At 29.0% G+C, this 23479-nt stretch overlaps 1 protein-coding gene across 1 annotated transcript in view; it reads right to left on the bottom strand.

Moving 5' to 3' along the window:
- The window catches only part of LOC142330719 (aminopeptidase N-like), a 40908-nt gene extending 21475 nt beyond the window's left edge, over positions 1 to 19433 (bottom strand). The window contains exons 1-6 of the mRNA XM_075376165.1: positions 19193 to 19433; positions 14206 to 14674; positions 9219 to 9377; positions 4917 to 5210; positions 3265 to 3448; positions 1672 to 1825 (exon numbers count right to left, since the gene is read on the bottom strand). Coding sequence (XP_075232280.1) covers positions 1672 to 1825; positions 3265 to 3448; positions 4917 to 5210; positions 9219 to 9377; positions 14206 to 14674; positions 19193 to 19433 — 1501 coding nt within the window. The remainder of the gene's footprint in view (positions 1 to 1671; positions 1826 to 3264; positions 3449 to 4916; positions 5211 to 9218; positions 9378 to 14205; positions 14675 to 19192) is intronic.
- Positions 19434 to 23479: the final 4046 nt, after the last annotated feature.

The raw sequence follows: 23479 nt of genomic DNA, 5'->3' as shown, positions 1-23479 counted from the left end.
TTTACAGACCCTCCTGCAACTTCCATGACGCCTCGAGCTATGACGAAAGGACTAATGTTTGAGAAATCTTCTACTTTTGTTCTGATTACTTTGGAATCGATCCGCAGTTTTTTAGTTGAAACTTAATTCGATCCGTCTTCTCAATTTCGTAAACTCTTCGCTTAGTATCCGAAGACAAAGGTTGTCCTACACGAGGGGTTTTACGAGGACCCACTGCCATTGACGTTCTGGATGTTGATTCCATAACCTATAATTACGCCAATGAATATGTCACAAGATGCTGGCGGAGAGACGCAGTTTTTAACAGATCACGGGTATTTCCGTGCTTATCTCTATACCACAGGGTAAGCGCCTTCACCGATTTTCTCTATCGCCCTGGTGTATGGGCCGAACCAAGCACATCTTTTTCAAGTGCTTGGTGGGAGGCAAATTGAATGGCACTAGAGGCAGATCTCGGATCACTGAGCCCCATTGCGATGATGCTCCAAGATTTGAGAAACTGGGATTGTATGGCCCATTCTTCGGGGGCATTTTCTCAGGACCAAGAAGGGTAACATGGATAGGCCCAAGCAGAGTTCAAACTAGATCACACTGTCTAACAAGTCTAACCACTTCTGCCCTAGATATTTTTCCCCTTCCAGTTTAATTTAATGAATCCATGTGTAGTATGATAATACAAATAATAGGAATCTATAAAATAGGTGTACATCACTTAATTTTATATTACTCATTGATGCAGGAGTGCTAATATGATTATTCATAGTAGAAATTATGTTTTTGACAGAATCTTCATATAAAATATATTTATATGGTAACATTGCTATTATCGGATTATTATATTTAGAAGAAAGAATCATACTATCAATCAAGCTGCAATCTGAATTTACAATCCCAATGTTGTTATCACCACCAGTGCTATTTGTACCACTAATTACAAACAAGAAATCTCTCTTATTTAGAAGTTTAACTTTCCTATCTCACAACAGAGCATGAAGAACATAGTCCAGGATGCACCAGATATGTGCAGCAAATAGGAGACAAATGAGACCAACAACTCTGTGAAGTTATACCTGCAAGCGACCAACCCATATTCAAATATGATGCATCTGGATTTCATTTGTCCATCATCAGATATATTACTTTTTATATCACCCCTGTAGAGAACAGATTTTTTAAGTTTTACTTGCACTTAATTTCAATTTTATAATCACCAACAAGTCTAGCACTGAAGTATTGTCTTCAAGATTTAACAATCTTGTATCAAATTCTAAATGTAATTTTTTTTATTATATAATTTGTCTTGAAGCAGTAGGGTCTTAAATTTTGTAGTTCAATAGGATAGATCATATTCATTAAATGTAAGTGACAGCTTGTTTGCGTCTTTAAGAGTTTCTATAATGACGGAAATCAACTTAGCATAGTCTTCAGGGCCAAGTTTGTCAATTAAGAATGATAATTCACTAAATATTTGCATAATAAAAACACCATCATCAACCATATACTCCCAATCAACAAGATCAGAACATGCCTTTATTTTATTACTTTCAGTGAAACAGTTTAAATCAATTTTATTTTAGATGTTCTTCATATTAAAAAATCATAACATGTACAGTTTCAATGTTTTAAACAATTACTGCAGATCTAACACTATATGATAGCGCAAATAAATACCTTTACTGTATTCATACACATCAAAGTTAGCCTCAATTTCCGCTGTTGTTGATACATTTGCATTAATTGGATGCCCATTATCAATATCTTCTGAAAGAGCATATTGTAAAACTCTGACTACAAACTGATCCATCATTCTCCATGTTGGTTCCATCTGGAAAAAAGTACAATGAGTCATTAATTATTCAATCAACCAAACCATAAACATATTATTAACTTCATAAAGTAAGTATACTCTGTTAAGTAAGCTAATTATATCAGATTTTAAAATTTGAGCTTGCTCTGTTGCATTGTAGATTAATTTATTTCATTTATATTACAGAGAATATTTATAAAAATTATTTTTTTTTCATTCCATGAAGTAGTATTTTAAACAGCCCATTAGCAATAGAATGTTCTTTCACATAATGTAAACATAGTTTATAGTGTATGTATACAGAGTGTCCAGATTAAGGGTATCCAAAAGTAACATCTTATATTTAGAAAACCGGTTGATATAATTTAATTATTTTCTTTTAATAAACCCAGCAACTAACAAAAGTTTTAATATATGTTAGTCAAGTTCAGTATATGCATCTTTTGTAGCTCAGCAGACATTTAGATGTCTGATGAGCTACAAAAGATGCTAACTGGCAAGAGCTAACTGTTGCCAGGAGTTTTGTAGCGCTGGCCCCTGTGGCATCTTGATTCATGGGTACTTTTTCCATTTTTTCCATCTTCAAGGAGATTCAAACAACAGCTTCAGTCTGCTTTATCTATGTATATTTTGTGAGTACAGTTTTTAAATTAGAATTAAATCCTATTTTCCTGCATTTTGTCATTTTCATAAGAAAATCATTTAATTTGGTTATTCTTAATTAGGAAAAACAATCAAAATACAAAAAATATCTACAAAATGTAATTATAATTAATATCTATTATTCAAAAAATCCAGAAAAAACTTGTAAATTGATGATAAAATTGAATACTTTAAAAACGTTTCCATAAAACTACCAGGCGAGCAACTTAAAATCCTACCAATTTGGTTTGAATTACAATTATTTGACAGGATAATTTTTATTCTTAAGAAAGGTATTTTTGAAAATAACTTGTGATTCATGTCAAGTCATCTACAACTTTTGTGGTTATGGCTATACTTAACATACATATATACATTGTGAAATATAGATTCCGAAGCTGCTAATTAAACTAGAAGCCCCTATTCTTTTATTATTTATGCATGTAGTTTCCATAAACATATATGCTTACTGGTGGATAGTCTTTATAAATGACTACCCACCAAATCAAGAGCATTTGTATGGTTTTTGGATATTATGTGGTTAAATCTAAACTTGTTTAAAATCTCTCATAATTATATGATTTTTAACTATGATCTTTTTCGATTGTTTGGTTCTGCAAACAACTTGATTATTACAGGAAGTACTATCTTGAAAATAAACAGATTAAAATAAGGAACATAGTCTGTAGTTTAAGTTATATATATTAAAATATTCTATTGATATCTGAAATTAAGTAATATTGAATATTACAGGTACATGTTTCTATTCTTGTATAACTTAGCATAGCTCTCTCTATAACATTTTTAATACTTACTATTGATGGCACATAATACTGAAAATAAGTTGCAAAAGCTTCATTTAACCAAAGATAATTCCACCATGATGGTGTTACTAGATTTCCAAACCATTGATGTGACATTTCATGAGCAACAACAGAAAGTACTTGCTGCTTATCTATAGCAGTTGATAGTTCTGGTTTATACAAAACATATTTTTCCCTGAAATAAAATAAAATTTACTAAAATATAGATAGTTTTTTTTTTCTTGATGATATCGCCATATAATCTTGTAGCTTGTGCATGGGACATGGAAATTGTAATTTTCTAATGTATGTGAAATAAATGCCATGCCTGACAAGGATTTGAACCTCCAGATGAAAGGCCGAAATGCTACCACTCTGCCACGGAGATCAACAATGATAATAATTCTGTTATGCTGCTGAACAGTTTACATAATTTTAAATTTCTGCCTTTTTTGGTATATACAAATGTAGATACTGTTGAAAACCCCATTCTTATTAAATCTGTATTTGTCACATTAAGATTTTTTTATAGAACAAGATTCACTTGCTATATTTAATAGTGTTTCATTCAGAAAGTACTGGGTCTTGCATAACTATTATCTTGACAATTTGACTGTTTTTTATTGCTTCAAATTAAGTTAATCATCAATCTATGATGCCTTATATAAGAACAAGTGTTGCATATTTTGTGATGTGCTGACTTTAGTTAATATAATAAATTAAATTTTATTTCAAATTGAGTAAATTTTTCTCACAATCCAACAATTATATGGCGATCAATATTTAAGCCTACTCATTGTTATGAGAGGTTTATACAAATCAAATATAGTTGAGAGTCAATTAATTAGTAATAACCCTGGTTAAGAATTACCATTGACTTACCTTTTATGAAAAATATCAACAAACTTATGCTGTTTCAGTCAACAGTTTACATTAAGAAATTACAGTTCACCTCATTTCAGTTTATTCACATCATGAAATTCTGACTAAAACGAAAATAACTTAAATTAAAACATAAAAAATGGTTTAACTAATTCAATAATAATATCTGATGTAAAAAAAATAAAAAATACATATGTGATATAATACTTTTATTAGTATATATAAAATATAAGACTGTATATATATAAGACTTCTATTTGGAGATATCTCTTGACCACAAGTTGCAGAATGGTAATATTTCTATATTTCATCCTAAAAGTTTTGGGTTCAAACATTGGTCAGGTTTAATATCCCACATGCTACAAAATTCATCTTACCCACCTAATACATATGTGATATAATACATTTATATGTATATATATATATATATATATAATAGAGAATATATTGTATCTATTCACTTATTGCATATAATAACGTAAACCTTTTCACTTAAAAAGATTTATATAAGTGAGATTTTTTCCTTTTTTAACATTAGATATTAATAATGCTTTCATAATTTAATTACTTTTAAGGATAAATTGTAACCAATCAAGACTGAAGATAATCTAAAAGTCAAAAGATGCCCCTCAGCCTCTTTCATTTTTTGAATTTATTTTGTTACTTTATTTGGCAAAATTCATGTACCAATTTATTTATGTGTATGTGTTTATGTTTGTTTTTAAACTTTGTGCTGATTACTAAAGTAACCTCACTTTTTTATGATGTTTATAATTTATTACCTGTATGTAGTAAGTCCCCAGTTTTCCATTGCACCAGCACTAAAATCTGGAACAGCAACAAGCTCCATTTTTGGTAAATTATATTTAATTGATGTAAAATTACCCATTATATTCAAAATAGCTTGAACTTTATCAATTATATAGCTTCCTTGATCAGCTATGTCAGGTTGCACCCACAAAGTAATATCTTCCTTTTTAATTGATTTAAAATCAAAAATACAAAATGCAACTAAATATGTTGGCATTTTTGGTGTTTTTTGATAAATGTCCCAAACACGATCTCCAATTGTAGGGCTGGAATAGAAACATGTAAATAATTTGAATACCATATAATAGTGAATGATAAGAATATGTATAATTTGACTTATTATTACTGCAGTGAAGCAGTAGTAAAAATGATAATTTAACTATTAAATTAATATAAATATCTGTAAATATAAATCATACTAAAATATTACTATAACTTTAATATTAAACACTATAATCCACATTTGCTATCAGAATGCTGTATTTTTAATTTTCCTTTCACTGGTGTTCACTATCTGTTACATTTTCAAAAATAAAGTATTGGGGAAATTAATCCAAAAAAACAAATTTTTGTTTATTTCTTTGTTGTGGTGCTTGACCACACCTGTTCTTTAAGTTGTGTGTGTTATGTGAGGTTATTGTTCTCTAGTTATTTATTAATTTTTCATGTTATAATTATATTGTTTTGTGAAAGTTTTTTTATTTTTTATTACAATATCATATTTCTGTATTTGTTAAATTAGGTTAATTATATTATACGTGTCTTGAATATATAACAATGGACATGACTCCAAGAAAGTGTTCAAAAATTGTTTTTCTTCTCAGCATACCAGTATGACACAATGACACATAAGTTGTGAGTGTGGTGTTGGGACTAGAGACAGTGAAAGCTATTTTAAAACTATTTTAAAGAAACTGTTCCTTTTCACTTCAAAATAAAGGCAAACATGGCCGTTAAAGAAAAACTATTCCAACACAGGATCTTACCAAGCGTAAACTTATTAGTGAACAAAAGTAAACTTGATCCAAAATATTCTGCTTTGGACGAAAATCAAGAATTACGAGTAGCTGCCAGTGCAACAGATTTACATGTGAAAACTGTTAGATATTAACTTCTTACTGCTGGGCACAAAGCTCATCAGGCTGCTAATAAGCAGCTTTTAACACCAGTGATGTGCAAAAAAAGGCTTCTGTGGGCCAAACCACACATGCTAACTGAACAAAAAAGACTGGAAAAATGTTATCTTTTTCAACGAGTCCATTTTTATATTCAGAGGTAAAGACTTTCATATGTTAGAAAAGCATCAGATGAAATTACATCATTGGCTCATATCCAAGGATCAGTTAAACATCTGCAGAAAAAAAAAAATTATAGGTTTCTTTCATATTTGAAGGTCCTTGTTCATTACTTCCAGTAGATGCTGTATTGAAAATTAATGGATGTATCAAGATTCTGAAGGAAAGGATTGTGACAACTTAAAATAAATTCCCACAAGGCAATGAGGTATTCCAATAAGATTTGATGTCATGCCATACTAAAAAAGTGGAAAAACATTTTGAAGAATGGAACATTAAACTACACCCATTACCAGGCAACTCTCTAGACTTAATTAAACCAATTGAAAATCTTTGGGCAATAGTGAAAAAAAATGACTGACAAAAATGAATTATCACAGAAATTTACCTCATTAAAACAATAATATGGGATGGTTTCATGATGATAAAATGTAAAAAAATGTGTATTACACTCAAATTGTATATGTGAAATGATTGAGAATAAAGGAGGAGATATTAGCTACTAGCTTTCACAAATTGTACAAGTCTGATTTTTTTCTAAATAAAAAAATCTGATGTGGACACCCATGACTAACTTATACAGCTATTAAATTACATATACATTTTTTTTTTTAAATGAAAAGTACATAAAATTTTATTTCATTAATAACTTCTGATAGTTTTTCATATTTATTTTTTTATATTGTTATTGAATTATGTTTATTGTAAAAAATCTTTTACAGCCGGAGGTTTATTAACAATTGTTAACAAATCAATATATTTAAATTAAAAAGAAAAACGAGATGAAGTCTGGTTTGAACTGATGTGCCTTTCGTTGTAAATGCGAATATTTCATTAATTAAAATTTTATTTGGCTATAATTCTAAAACTATTGAAAATAATTACCCCTTATGATATATCATTGAAAAGCTCTCAATGAGGGCTTATTGCTGCAGTTAAGAAAAACTCCAAAATCCAAATTTGTTGGATTTTGGGCTTTTTTGGATTCTTTTCAGTCAATTGCAATCAAAAAGGGAGGTGCACAACTAGATGTTACAACTACTAAATCCAAAATATCAACATCCTGCAGCTAATAGTTTTTGAGTTATGCGAGATACATATGTACGTACTTACAGACGTCATGCCGAAGCTAGTCAAAATGGATTCAGGGATGTTCAGAATGAATATTTTTATTGAAATCTGAAAATCAACATTTTTCATAACCACAACACTTCCTTTACTTTGTACAAAGAATAAAAATGTTTTACTGAATAACACCTGTGTTCAGATTAACTTGCATACTACTCTAACTGTGTGAACAATTTTTTTTTAAGATTAAGATTTTTAATGTCATCTGGAATTTATAACAACTTTATATATATAGATTTAATCCATATATATAGTAATGTTGATTTAATGCATTGTACTATACATTCAGTGATTCTTAAGGTGTAAAAATGCTTGTAAAGCATTTGAAGTATAAGTTGTAATAATCATAGTTGCTTTCTTTTATCCAACACTCTTTCCTAATAAGCACTGAGTAAATGCTTATTGCTCTTGAATAAGGTTATGAAATTCTGGGGTTCACTTTCACTGGATACCAATGGAATTTATTAATGGTTAATGATAACCAGCAGTTAATGTATGTTAAAATTCATTCTTTCCAACCTTTTCCATGGAGTTAAGAGTGTCTCATTCAGCCTTCATCTGGAAAGGTTAATTCACAGATTTCAATCCCAGTCTAGCATGCCATTTTTCATATATTATAAAATTCCCATTCCATACTCCAATACACGAGCTTTGTTGAACTTATGTAATGAATTAATCATCCATCAAAAAAAAATTCACAAATTAAACTATTACTTTATGAAAAGATACTAAATTTAAGAACTAATTATAAATATATAATAATTTCAATTTAATACTATAGTTTATAATTAAAATTGATTAAAAATTTTCATCAAATGTGACATATATTAACACTTTTACAACATTGTTGTTTTTAATTTATAAATATATTATTAATACATGTCTGAAGAAGTGTAAAAACAATGATCGCATCAAAATAGATGAATAAAACAATGAAAAGTTAGTAACATTTAAATATAATTATATTAAATTTTAGCTAGGATACATTTTTGTGAAATATCAATCGATCTTTTGTAGACATATTTTGACCCAATATATTTTAATATAATTAATATACTTAATCAATATACTTTAATCACAATTTACTGCTTTAATTTTAAGGTAAGGCATGGATTAATTTTTAAAACGATCTTTTTTCATCTTGAATTATAACTGTAGTTTTTATTGTATTACTTTGAACTGAAAGCTCATCATGTACTGTAATTAAATTTCTAATATGTAAAATATATTTTATATTATATAATATATATTTTTATATTTTGTATTTTTTTTGTATTTTATAAAATATTTTTCCTTTTTTTAAATTTATCCATTATGATGTTTAAACAAACATTAATGATATTTCAAAAATTCCTGTATAAGCATCATTTTATTTTAATTATACTTTAAATTCTCTTTTGAAGCCTTTTAATCTTGCCTAAAAATTAAATACAAATTTTGGGAATAGAATTTGGAAATCTATCTTAAATTTCACATCAATCATGGTCATCATCCAGTTAAACTGTCTACTGTCAACTGTCAAAGTCTCCACTTCTACAAAATGTAACATTAACTTTTTAAATAACATACATAATTAAAAAAAAAAAACATTTCCCTACATTTATTAATTTAATTTTTATTTTGTTTAAATTGTGATAGTTTTTCATTCAGCTATATTTGAAATACTGCTTATTCCTGGAATAAGAATGTATATGAAAACAATACACCTTCTTTCTAATATGAGAGTAGGTTCTTATCAGTTCTCCTTTTTGTTAACTAAATAATCATTAATTATTTCTCCTTTGTCATAACTTTAATTTCATTCATTATATATTATATGAAATGAAATATGTGTATCATACTAATACTTACTCAGGACCAGTTGTTTTAATTAAAGGCATGTTTGATATCGTTTTCAAATCTTTATACCTTGCAATTTGCAATGTAAATGAAGCTCTAAAACGTGGCTCATCAAAACATGGAAACACAGTCCGAGCATATGGTGATTCCATTTGTGTTGAACCAATCCATCTGTAATATGAATCATATTATTTAAAAGAATACAACTGCATGCAACAATATTGAATATATACTATGTGTATATATATTGAATCACCTCCACTGCCCTTTATAGTGATTCCTTACCACCCTAGATGGACAAAACAACTGGGCAGCAGAAACACATAGAGGAAAAGGAGACACCAAAGCAGCAGAAGCCATGATGTGCTAGGTAAAAAAAGGAAAATTAATATTAAAATTTAAAAAAAACAAGTGGCAAACAGAGCATAGAATGCTGGCCAGATTAAAATAAAAAAAAAAACAAGTTAAATTTTAAGCTGATCGTTTCTGCAGTGTAATTACATATTCTATTTCAGGTGATAGTGGAATATTATAGTTGACTGGGAACTAAAGAAAGATTTGTAAAGTGTCGGACACTTGTTTGGATTTTGAAATAGTCTTGCCTATCATTAATCAGCTGAAGGTTGCACTTCGCCTTACTAACAATGCCATCCACTTGATTTCTATGTTTAGTACTGCTTTACCGTTCTTAGCTTCATTCTTTTATCTCTTGTTGACACGTTTCAGAACCACTCCATTGAAATTTAACAACTTCTGAACGTGCATAATATAGAAACTGTAGTGATCTTAGCAGAAATGATAATAGTAAATATTATCTTAACAATGATCCACATGATCTTTTAAATAAAGTTTGGCATCCAGTAAGACTTCAAGAACATTTACTTGTTGTTCAGTTATAATAGGTTGACCACCTATGGAATAAATGTGATGAGAAATATTGGTTTTTCTGGAAAATGGAATACAAAGGTCCTTATTCAAATTTAAAGGGAATTTGTTACGTTATATTAAGTCGTATACAGCAATAATATTATTCTGTATCAGAAGATGATCATGTTCAGAAGAGGCTTAAGTAATAAATGCCAAGATCATCAGCATATATTTTGTTACCAAAAGATATCTGCCAACACATCATTCATAAACAGTAAAAATGCAGAGGACCCAAATCTGAACTCTGAATTCCAGAAGAAGCAATAAACTCAGAGATGAATCGCACCTGATAGTAAATAGAAAATCGTCTTCCTAAAAGATATGAAGCAATCCAAAATAATGAGACAGTCATTTAAACCATAATGTCTTAATTTATGAATAAGTTTAATGGGCATCGTGTCAAACGCCTCTTAGAAATCAAAGTAGATAGAATCTATCTGACCTTGTTCACCTATAAATGGACAAGCGATTTCAAGAAACGAGTTGAGGTTAGATTTAGTTGAATGACCTCGCATAAATTCATGTTGAAGAATGGCGATAAGAGGTTGAGGTAAATAGGGTACAGACTATTTTTTGTATGAAGAAAAAAGCTTAATAAGGAGATATTGGACGAAAATTATTTATTGTAGCAGGACCAGGTTTTCGAATAGGTATGACATTTGCCTTCTTCCAAAAGAAAGGAAAAGTACTAAATTGCAAACGGAGGTGAGGATAGGAGCAGACTAACTATAGAATAAATATATAAATATAGAATAAATTATCACAGTTATAATGATCATATCAACAGCAACAGTTTAATAATACTTATATTTAAAAATAATAATTTATTACTGTACTAAAATGAAATGCAGTTATTGGAGTTTGAATTTAATAGTATTAGTATAGTTAGCCAACATTGAAAAAAATTCTTGAGGCACTACTTTTGACTATTAACAGCTTCCATGCTTTCCCCATCAGTCATCACATTTCTTTTTTTGTGACTAACAGAATTCTTATATCACTTGTGGTATGCTTGCTCCATCAATGCATTCATACAGACTTTTGTAAAACTTCTAAACTACTGTTTGATATGTCATAAATTATAATTGGAAAACATAAAACAATATTTTGAATTCACATATACTTTTTTCGTAAATTTGGGCTAATAAAGGGTGAATTAAAAAAATTATATTAAAAATAAAACTAATAAATAAAAATGATTAAATTTAAATAAAGATTCTTTATCAATGTGTGTGTGTGTGTGTGTATTATCTGTATAAAATTATATTATAGCAACAAGCATTGTAACACTATTAATTATTGAGATGTCTCCTCTGTTAAGATTATTTTTATAACTGATTATTATAAATATATATATATATGTATATATATAGCATATGCTTATGAATACACACATACACAATGGATATTAATAAAGTACAAGACTTTATATAATTTTTATTAGTTAGCCATAGAAAAATGAAATTTAACGAAAGCTGAAAGTTATGATTTAATATAAAAGTTTTAGTTTTCTAAAAAAAAGTATAATTAAATAAATATATTATTATTAAGAATGATAAGTTATAAATTTTTATTAAATTTATACATTTTATATTTATTTTCTTTTTTTTTTATTTACTGTCATTAAAACTTTTTGTTTAGTTAAAAAAAAAAATCTTCTCTTGATATTTTTCTGGTATTTTATTTCATTTTCTTGTATTTCAAGTACACTTGGGAAAAAGATTTTGTGCACAAAAGTAATCTTTAAGGGGTTTAGAGTGTTTTAGTTTCTCTTTTAATTCTTATCTGGACTTCCACTCTTAGGAGTAGCATTGTCATGAAGAAAAACTACCCCTTCTGGGTTTTGATATTTAATGGCTTTAGGCAATTTTTTTAAAGTCTCACAGAAATATTCAGCATTGTTTATTGTTCCTTGGGGCATAAATTCACTGTAAACAACTTCCTCAGAATCGAAAAAGACTGTCACAGTATTACCTTTCGAACGTGTGGGGATGTTTTCCTTTTTTGGCTGCGGCGAATTTTTGTGTCTCCATTCATGTGATGCTCATTTAGTCTCAGGAGTGTAATGAAGCACCCAGCTCATCCCCTGTGATGATTTGTATAAAAAATTGGGGATCAGTCCTGGAATAATGTTGAAGAAAGAAAGAGTAGACGCAAATGTTGATGTTTTTAGTTGTCAATCCAACCAAAGGTGATAGTGTTTGTAACCAAGCTGATAGTGAATAATTGCAAATACACTACCAAAACTGATGTTAAGTTCACTTGCAATCTCTTTAATTTAAATGTATTGGTTACACAAAATAATTTCATTCACATGTTCCGCGTTACCTGTTGTGTTTGCAGTTGAAGGATGGCCAGAATACAGTTCATCACTCACATTTGTTCTTACGTTTCAGAACATGTGGCACCATTTTGTGATCATGGGGCGTGACATTGTATTCTCATCGTATACCTCAACAATTTGGTGATGAATTTCACAATTGTAATTTTTTGCCCACAAAAATCAGACTACTGAACGCACTTCTGTACTGGATGAAACCTCTAGAAGATACGCCATATTGACAATGACATGTACTGAATGCCGTAGAGAATTGCTACTTGGGGAGCGTTAAGACAACAACACAATCATTGCTGCCACCACAAGACATTAATATATATCTTTCAGTTCAAGAACACAGCAAGGGTGTAACTTATTTTTTGATCCACCTCTCGTAACTTGTGTGTGGTAGGTCCAATTGATATTGTTAGAGGAAATTTTTTCATTAATTTCATTGAGTCATAGATTACAGGATATAATATGATATAGACACATCTAAACAACTAATATTCATCAATTATTGTATATAATAGTATTATAGTATTAAAAAATGACAAATTTTTTTAATTTATTATAAGCATTTCTTAAAACTTTATTACAAATTACGAGCTAAATAAAAGATTTAGAAATAATTATATCTGTCAATATTAAATGACTATAATTTACAGAAAGAGATAAAACTTTAAGATTTATATTCAATCATGGACTAGTGTTTGATATTACCGTAGCACTTAACCTTATTTTTTTTTTTTGTAAAATCTTTAAATAGCAAATTCCAAAAGAAATACAAATATCCTTCACTCTTATTTAATTTCATCTAACTTACCATTTAACTTTTTAACTTATCTATTTAACTTAGCTTTGTCAAACTCCAGATTCTGATAATTAATCACAACCTGTTTTTCCAGGATGATAATTCTGAGTTTTTCAGGTATTTGAATCCACCAGATTGTTAAAGATACAGTTTACTACTGCCTTGCCCTTAATTCTGTAGATGATTCTTTAATCAGATTTATAAATCCTATTACACTTGATTTCTGGTGTGACAGTTAAACATTTCACTACGGGTAAGAAAGGTCGTTATTAAAAAATATTGTAAACTCTTCTTTAACTGCCTTTTGACTTTGATGATAAGATAGATAAAGTAATGCGAGTAAAGCTTTTCATTTCCTCATGAACCAAAAGTTTTTATTAAGCAGGTAAGTTGCTTGATCGTAACGCAATCCATGTTACTCAATAGTAACATGAAGAGACATGTAACAAAGACAAAATAAAATTTATCTAGTACATTACAACTATTTTTTTGTCCAAAATGGGGAACACTCATAGAGATAAATGGTTTGCTGTACTTTACTTCACTCTAGATGCTATGTAACTTAATAATATAAACTGCTTCAAAAAGGATCTATTTAAGATTTTTCTGCAAATTAAACTGGGGATCAATGCATTAGATTCTCTAAAAACTAATTGTAGATATATTATTTATCTGGCTTATTAAAAAATATTACTAGTTGGAAACATAGTTCACGAAATAAAGGCAAATTTTCAATTTTTATTTAATCATTTTAAAAAATTTTATAAATTAAAAATAAAGAATATAATACTTCCTTTTTTCTGTATTTCTAAATCGATGATCATTGTATTATGAATTAAAGAGATGTAAATAATAGAATCTTATTTAGTATTTATTGAATATCAAGAGATTTTACTATGTACAAGTAATAAAATCAAATATTAATATTGACTAATACTCACCTTACTCCACCATTATTAATGTACCAACTCCGATAAAATCCTTTCATATTTTGAAAAAGAATTCCAGTGTAATTAATGGCAAGGCTGTAAGTGTTGGTAGCTTTCAGGATAATTCCAGTTGTAATAATCACTTGCTCTGTTGTGGCATCACTTTTTATGTCAGTGATTGTTATGTTTTCCGAAGTAATCTCAGATTTTATCAATTTATCTATTTTTACAGTACTTTTGTTGAAATTTAAATTTAAAGAATTTAATATAATTTTATTTGTATTGTTGTTAACATGAAACTGAATTTTTGTTTCACCAATAAATATAAAATCTTTATCTTCAAAATATGGTAAAATTTTTAAATGGTATTCTGTTGGGGTTATTGTATCAGGAAGACGGTAACTTAAATTTGAAATATTATTTAAATTAGTTTTCACATTTTCATATCTATAATAATTATTAAAATTAAATTCACTTTTAACTAATGGATCAAAATGAGATGTACCAAAACATAACAGAATGTGATTGACCAAAGCGTAAAAAATTAACAGAAAAATTATTTCACTTTTATAAAACATTTTTGCAATTTCTGGTACTTTACTAATACAATTTATTTGTTGAAGAAATACAGATATTCTTTGTATTGCATTAAAATTATAATAACTTGTAAATATATTTTTTATCTAATCAGCAACTATTAAATAACATGTGTACTTTCTGATAATGAGATCTAAGACTGTTACATCTTAACTAAGATTAAGGTGGATTATTTGCTAATCATACATTAATTTTACTAAGCTTAATTAAATAGTAATGATGCAACAGTATTTATAACTTTAGTTTATTGGTTGAAATAGGTGCTTATTACTTTATTTACACCACTTCATGCTGTTTGGTGCAACAAATTTATTGTTTTAGATTAACACTGTTATGTTTTTGTTACTTCCCAGTTTTTGAAAAACATTTTAAATTCTGTAGATAACCAAAAGATATTTTTAGTTTATTGAGATCTCAGTAAAGCATTTGATTTAGTTCTACATTCTTTACTGATGAAAAAACTTGTAGCTATGGTATCAGAGGATCCGGTTACAATTAGTTAAAATGATACTTCAACTAGAATTGAAATTTCATCTTCTGATAATGTGTGTGAAATTTAACATCTTTACTTCAAGATGAGGAATGCCTCAAGGAAGTATTCTCAGTCCCTTGCTTTTTTTACTGTTTATTAATGACGTGGCTCAAAATTTTAGGTCGTCCATTATAACTCTTATCACAGCTGACAGCTGAATCCGTACCTGAAGATAATTATTTAAAGGAAATTGAAAATAAAATGATAGCTCAAAAAATTATTTACTGGGTACAGCCCAGTGACGCTATCATTCTATCTTCAGTTCCTTTTAAATAATGATTCACGGTCATTTCTCCGGAAACAAAACCACGAAAATCAAAAACTACGAGCAATAAAGACTCCGAGATTTAAAAACAACAAAATTCTAGTATTCGATTATATTTAATCCGAAAATGCTACTTCCAAAATGTATTATACTGGAATTTTATTATTATAATCAATTCATAATAGAATTTTATTACGATAACCAAAATTATAATGATACATTGTGCGCTATCAAACGTAAAAACTCGAGTTCTTTATCAATATTTTTATAATCTTGATAGCTTTCTGATATCCACTTGCTAGCGAATGTCCTTGCTAGCGAATCCACCTGCAGATCCTGCCATTTCTGCTTCGGAGCTCTTCACACTCTTCTCCCTAAAGAATCTCTGTAACAACTACTAACGAATTTATTTGTTCTTTTTGCACCTCTGATACAGCTAAATAAAGATCCGGATGATGTTTCCCCACGTCTCTCTGGAACCTGTTGTGTTAGCCCTAACTGAGTTTGTCTTATGCGTACCGATTCTGGTTGCAGCAGGCTAATTCAATAGTTCGGGGATATCGAAGAGCGACGGCCGGTCTTTTGCCTCCAGATAGACGATCAACTTCATGTATCTCATCGATGTAATCAATGACCTGCAGAATGTCATCCTCGACATCATCTTCTAGAAAGTTAAAAAACCGACGAACATCTTTCGGTTCGTCGGTTTGACAACATCGGAACGAAGACTATAATCATATGCAGGTGCGGTCGTAAAGTATACTCTGGACTACAATAAGCTTGTTGTAGCCCTGCATCTTGGATTTTTCTATACAGCGACTGAACCCAGTTGAAAAAACAGCACTGCAATAGTATTTCCAGTTGAATTTCTGAGCATTCGCTGAGGATGACATTTTCAAAGTCACTGACAATCTTTTGAGGCGTACAGATATCTATTCGGAAATCTGAAGCTGCTGAGGTAACCGCTTGAAAAACTGCTGAATACTGTGACGTATCTTTCAAAGACTACATATACAAAAAAGCCTTGCGGAACGTTAATTGTGTATCCAAATGGCTAATGTAAAGTCACAAGGAATGCCGACGGCATTCTAAGCGGATTTTAACTTTGTACCGTTTACCGTCATAATACTCATAACCGTCCAGAAAAAGTTTGTTACTGACAATTTTAGCATGCATAGTTGTCAAATTTATTTTATATTCAACTATTAAACCAATCAAGAAGCAACAGTCAATTTTGAGTACACGTAATTTTGAATAAAGATAATAAATTTTTAAAAAAACTAAATACGATATACGAGAAGACTGCAAAATTTTATTTCATTTTCATGGAATTGTTACTGCTGAAAGAATATTTTTCATTTTTACGGATTAAATATATTCGGAGAATCGGTTTCGGACAAACAGTATTCGGAGAATAGTCTTTTGGATAAAATGACTTTAGGAGTTTTTGTTCGGAGAAACGTCTATATACGTTTGTAACTATCTATTTTTAAATATGGATAAAACCGTTGCATTGTGCGTTAGCTAGACTTAACATTGCTGATCGAATAGGAGTTGAGGTTTCTATTCACGAGCGCTGGTTGGTCGAGAGCCTCAGGCCTTTTCACGACATCGACCGCCACTTACCAGTTAAATTCTTGCCACGAAAGCGTCTATCTACCTCAAAAAACACATCAATAAAAAATACATTAGTAGTACATTCCGCTGTAATCAACTTCCGCGGTTAACGGCGAATAAGTAACTATATTTTCATATATTAACAAATAATACGCGATTGTATTTGGTTTAAAATTCTCTTCAACTTTAATATTAATTTTCAAACCAATACGCCCATTTTTATCGATTCATCCTGTCACAAACAATCATTCACGTATAAGGGATATTTATTTTTTTAATCCGAAAGTGTATATGGCGAATCGCTATTTATAATACAATTGTTTAAAATTGACAAACATTTTGTACATCAACATCCGATCACTCTCTAAATCCTCGTACGGATAATAGTTTGAATTTATAAATACTTTAATATTTTTAACGTTGCACGAATCAAATTCGGACGCATTCTTTGTAGCTTTATTTAATCTATCGGTTTGAAAGCCTATAATAACGTATCTAGGTTTGTCCAATTGTGATGATGTTTTTACATTCCAAACCGTAGATTTTGTCTGTAGTACTTATGGGTTGTGATGAATTTCCCAACTTCTAAACGGTATGCGCAATTCCTCATTTTTTTCTCTCAATTTGGCTAATTCCAACTGATAATCACTCGAAACCTTTAGATACGGTACAAGCCAAGCGACATCCGTTTTTTTCTAGTCTAGATTTATGATCTGAAACCGTGGCTAGTATTGCGTTTACATCATCACTAGTACGTTTTAATAAGAATTCTTGTCTGTTGTTAATAATTATTTTTTTATAATCTTCAGCAAAACCCAACAACATCGAAAGCGGAATGTATAAAGTAAACACCCCATCGTCGTCTATTAATTTTATTTGTACCAGTAACCCAGCCGGCTTGTTCCAACAATAGAATCGAATTGTTTGTTATTGAAATTACATTTTTCATAATAGAGATCACGCCTACGTTTTTTCGTGCTGGCCACCTCTTTTCAAGGTTCAAAGTTGTTCTCAAACGGGGTGTGTTTATGTATTTGTTTATATGTTAACGATTCGTCAGTAGACGCGACTTTATGAACATTTAAAAAATTCATCTCTATGGAAGAAAAAATTATTTTTCATTTCAATAACATAATGGTGATTTTTAATTTTCCATCGACAAATTCAATTATTGCCACAATTGAAGGATTTGGGAAAATATTTTTACCGCAAAGGTTCAATGATCTAACTGTCAGATTTAAATGAAATTAACAATTCTAAAGACGTTTATATAATATACATGGGTATGAGAAAAACGGCCAATGGTCATAATTACCATGATGTAGAATTTACATGTGGCAGCATTGATGCTTCATATTTTTTTTTTTCAATAAATATTCATCATTTTTTTATCTCCATATGGGAGTGTATCTATAAGGTTTTCCAATACGAATCTTTTGTCGTCATATGGAGAAAGAGCTTTTTTACATTGATCAATCGAGTATATTGAGTGGTTAAAACGACGTAATGATTTCGAGGTGGAATATGAAATGTTTCTATTGAATAAAAAGTCTTTATGAAGCTCGTGATTCAAAACGTTTAAATTGCAATCTTTATCGAATATACGAGAACCATTTTTAATTCCCTTGGCCGTCTTTTTTTGTTCTAAATCCTCCTGTCTACATCCCCAAAGCATTGAATACATTTTTGCTCTGAACCCGACAAATTCATAGATTGGCACCCCACCCATTTCATCTGTTAAAAGTCCTATATTATGGCCGTAAATATTTCCATTTTTTTTATTTGCATCAAAATGTTTCTGTTTTGTTGGCACAATCGAGTATAATAACGAATCTATATGTGTCATTAGCAGTTTTATGTTTTTATGACAATACTATAGGCTCTGTGGATTTTCGTCATCACCATTCCCTGTTGATGATACAATTTTAACATTCTATAATGTACAACGTATTTGTGTTTATTTTTCAGAGTGCACAATAGTTTTATACACGGTGAACGTTTTTCGTTCGAAAGAAATAGAGAAAGGATATTATTGGCGACGGATTTTCTCTCTGGCGCTGGTGGATAATCTCTATGTGTTTCGTGTAAATGTTGAGGGTATGTTAAATCAACTTCCAATATGTAACCAATTTCCCCATCGTCTTTTACATTTTGCACATTTGTAAACAAATATTCGAGTTCATTTTCATTACACCAACTGAATCCATCTACTGGTAACGGCTGCGTCATACATTGTCCATAAAGAGATCGGACATCGTAATATTTAATAAATTTCGTCGGTTTATTTTCATCATAGTTGTCTATATTGGGATCGTTTGCCAGCGCATAACGGTTGGGAATCATCGATACCCCACCGCGAATTCCTTTTTAAAAAAAAAATACATATCGGGGTCTGTAACAAGTTCCAATTCTACTTTTGTCGCCTTGAGTGCTGCAAACAATGATAAATGTGGTGCCGATATTTAACGACAAGGATCCAACTTGTTTGTGTGAATCATTTTCTCACTAAAATCTTCAAACACATCGGCCAACAGCATAACGTTCAATTTCATATAGAATCGTGGTATTCACCAAGCGTCTCAATTTGAAAACTATTCCAAACGTTTTGCGCATGACTATAATCATTTTCAGAGATGTTTTCTCTCTTTAAATCATCATACAACGCTTCAATGAGTGGTAATTGCGTTTCATTGAAAACAGATGCTGATGTAATATATGTATAGGGATAAATGCTTTTTCGTTGGATCAACATAATAAACAACTTGAATTGTTCACTCTTTTTTTCATAAATATTCTTTCTATATTTTCTTTAAGTTGAAGAGATGTTAGAAAAAACCTTTTCCTATTCTTTCTATATAAATGACAATGATCAAATAAACTTTGCACCAAATCGTCTAAGGTACAAGATAGAAATTGGTACGAGTCTATAAATCGGTATGATATTTCATTCTTGAGTGTTATGGATACAAGTTTTTCACTGATGTTTGCAATACAAGAAATTTCAAATTTATTCTTCTATTCATTCAGCGCCAATACAATATGATGTGAATCGTAACCGCGTAAATTATGAAATACAACTGGAATAAATGTTGCATGTTTACAAATTAAATTACAATTTTCATGGGCCGGGCCAATGAATTTACCACTTGTATGTGAATGGTGTCTTACACGGTTCACAATATGCTCATCTCCACATAACTGAACTTCAGATCACAAAATAACTCAAGCAGTAGCTAACGTGGCATCTATATAAAGGTAGGCCTCTCATGTAATTAAATAATAAATTCAATGTCTTCTCTATTTGTTCATTTAATGTTTTATTTTATCAAATTTAATCTATTTGTAAATTCACGTTAAATTCATTATAAATATTTGTTTTTGTGCTATATGTAAAATTTTTAAAAGTATAAACATTTTATTAGATTATTTCCAAACGTACTGCCCCAGAATGTGCATGGAAAGAAGGGAAATCGTGGTAAATCCTTAATTGATGTCCATATGAATGTATAAAAGCAATAAATTATGAAATAATATTAAAGTAAATTTGTGGGCTGACTAAAAATATCAAAAAGATTTAAAAAAATAACAGTATAAATGCCATACAAATTATTAAAAGTACGAAATGGTTATTATTTTTTTTTATGTATAAATAATATGAAGCGAAATAAAAATATATTTATTGAAAAAATGGTGTAGAATAATATTTAAATATAAATTAGAAAGTTGGTTTTTAAATATATATAAAACAACTAAGTGTAAAACTCTAAAAAATCATGTGGACACTACATGACATCCTTGTACGCCTATTAAATTACATATACATATTTTTTTTAAATAAAAGTACAATAAATTTTATTTTATTAATAACTTCTGATATTTTTTTTAATTTTTATTATTGAATTATTATTTATATTAAAATTATTTTTACAATTGGAGGTTAATAATTATTATTATTAATAAATCAATATTTTAAATTAAAAAGAAAAAAGTTAAAAAAAAAGAAGGAGATGAAGTCTGATTCAAACTAATGTGCCCTTGTAAGATCCAAATATTTCATTTGACTATAACTGTGGAACCAATGAAAATAAACACCACTTATTGCTGAAGAGCTCTCAATGAGGGCTTATTACTACAGTTAAGAAAAAGTCCAATATCCAAATGTTTTTGGATTTTGGGCTTTTTTGTATACTTTTGGTTCAATTGATTGCAATCAAAAAGGGAGGTGCACGACTAGATATTACAACAGTCCTAAATCAAAAATTTCAACATACTACGGCTAATCATTTTTGAATTATAAAAATACATACACACATATATATGTAAAGATGTCACGCCGAAACTAGTCAAAATGGATATTTCCATTGAAATCTGAAAACCGAAATTTTTTGTTATCACATTACTAACGTTATTTTGTACAAGGAAGTAAAAAGTTAATTTTAGAGAAAAAGTTTTTTAGTAAAAAATTATAATATAATAATACTATAATTATTAAACCATTTCACTAAAAAGAATAGTTATAAAACCAATTAAATTTGTCAAGTTATTTAAGATATATATTTTTATGATTAATTTACTTTTACTAATCTGCTATACTTATGATGTAAGAAGCTCTCAGACTTATTTTATCTCACTTCTTGAACTTGGCTTAAGTTTATTTAAAAAAAAGGTACCAGGAATATCAGTAATTACTTTAATAATAACTTGTAATAATACTTTAATGATATCATAATTACTTTTAATTATTATCATTAATAATAATAAAAATGGAAGAGGAAATTTAACAAAGCTAACATTTTTCATGTTTTGGTTTTCAAAAATTAATGCTAATAACTTGATAAGGTACCCTTAAGTACTTAGAAACAAATAAAAACTTTTAATTTATATATACAGATTAAAAAAAAAAATCATTAGTGCTATTATAGTTGGTTGTTAAGTGCCATGTTATTATGAAATTGCATTGAAATTATATTTATCGTTCACAGCAATTAAAAAATTAACTTACTTCAACAAAACAGCTTCTTAAAACATAATGTGAAATTTTACTCTGCATGAAAGGAAAGCTGGATTTTGGAAAGAAAGAAATTGGATCCTTTTGAAATATATATATTTTACAGATAATACTGAAGTTCATGAGATTAGTAAAATCCCTATTGAAGTATAGGAATCCCTTAGTATCTCTTAGTAAGTATAGGAATATGCTTATTAGATTAGAAAGGTGCATTAATGATAATCACATACTGATGTAACATTTTTGTCAGAAAAAGCTATATTAAAGAAGTGAGAGGGAAAAATTACACAGGTTATTATTCAGGCCAGGTATAAAGTGTAAAAGCTATGTACGGCTTTAAAGAAAAGCTCAAGTAAGAAGATGTTTATAACCACTCTGAGGAGTAATAACAAGAAAGAAAAATTACTTCACTATTGAATTAAATTATAAAATAACAAATTACAATATTTATATAAACATTTTTTCAAATTGTTTTCAAATAATGATATGATTTTCTTTTCTTATGTTACATGAATTACAAACTTTATTAGCGACTAAACTAAGCATGGCTCATTATAAATTTATCAGACCAAACCAGGAATCAAATCCCAGACTCTCATTTTAACATATAAGTATGTCATTAAAGTGAGATACTAAAGAATCTGTCTTTTCTTAATAATTTAAATCTTCAAAAAATATTTTTTACTTGAATTTGACAGTTCTTAGGATCAAATATACATATATTAATTTTTTTTTAAATACACAATAATATAAAAATCCTAAAAAAGATTAGATTTTTACTTAGTAATTTCAACATACTTTTTAAAGAAGAAAAAAATTATCAGTTACCTTTAGAAAAACCTTTTTTGTAAAAACCTTTTTCAAACTTATCCGCAGATTAAACCAATGCTGTGCTATCCAGATATGTTGAGTTAATCCGATTTATCAAAATGAGAATGTCAAATCAAATTGCTTCAGTGGTTAAACTTTACTGTCTCCACATTAAAATTATCCAATAAAAACAGTAAGTTAACTTGATGTAATAAGTAATATAAGTTAACATGAAAATTTAGATGATTCTTTTAGATATTTGTATTATTAAATTATGTAAATGAGTTATAAAATCCATAATTATAAAAATAAGACCCATCAAGATAGGAAAATGAAGAACTTTTTCCACTATCAAGCCTACACTGATTTACCGTATAAAAAAGATTTATTCTAAAAATGTTTATTTACCAATTACCGATTGAATATTGGTAATTGAAGCATAAAACCTCATAATACA

Source organism: Lycorma delicatula, chromosome 9 (assembly GCF_047948215.1).
Source record: "Lycorma delicatula isolate Av1 chromosome 9, ASM4794821v1, whole genome shotgun sequence".
Classification (NCBI taxonomy): Eukaryota; Metazoa; Arthropoda; class Insecta; order Hemiptera; family Fulgoridae; genus Lycorma; species Lycorma delicatula.
This window is presented reverse-complemented; position numbering and strand designations above follow the sequence as displayed.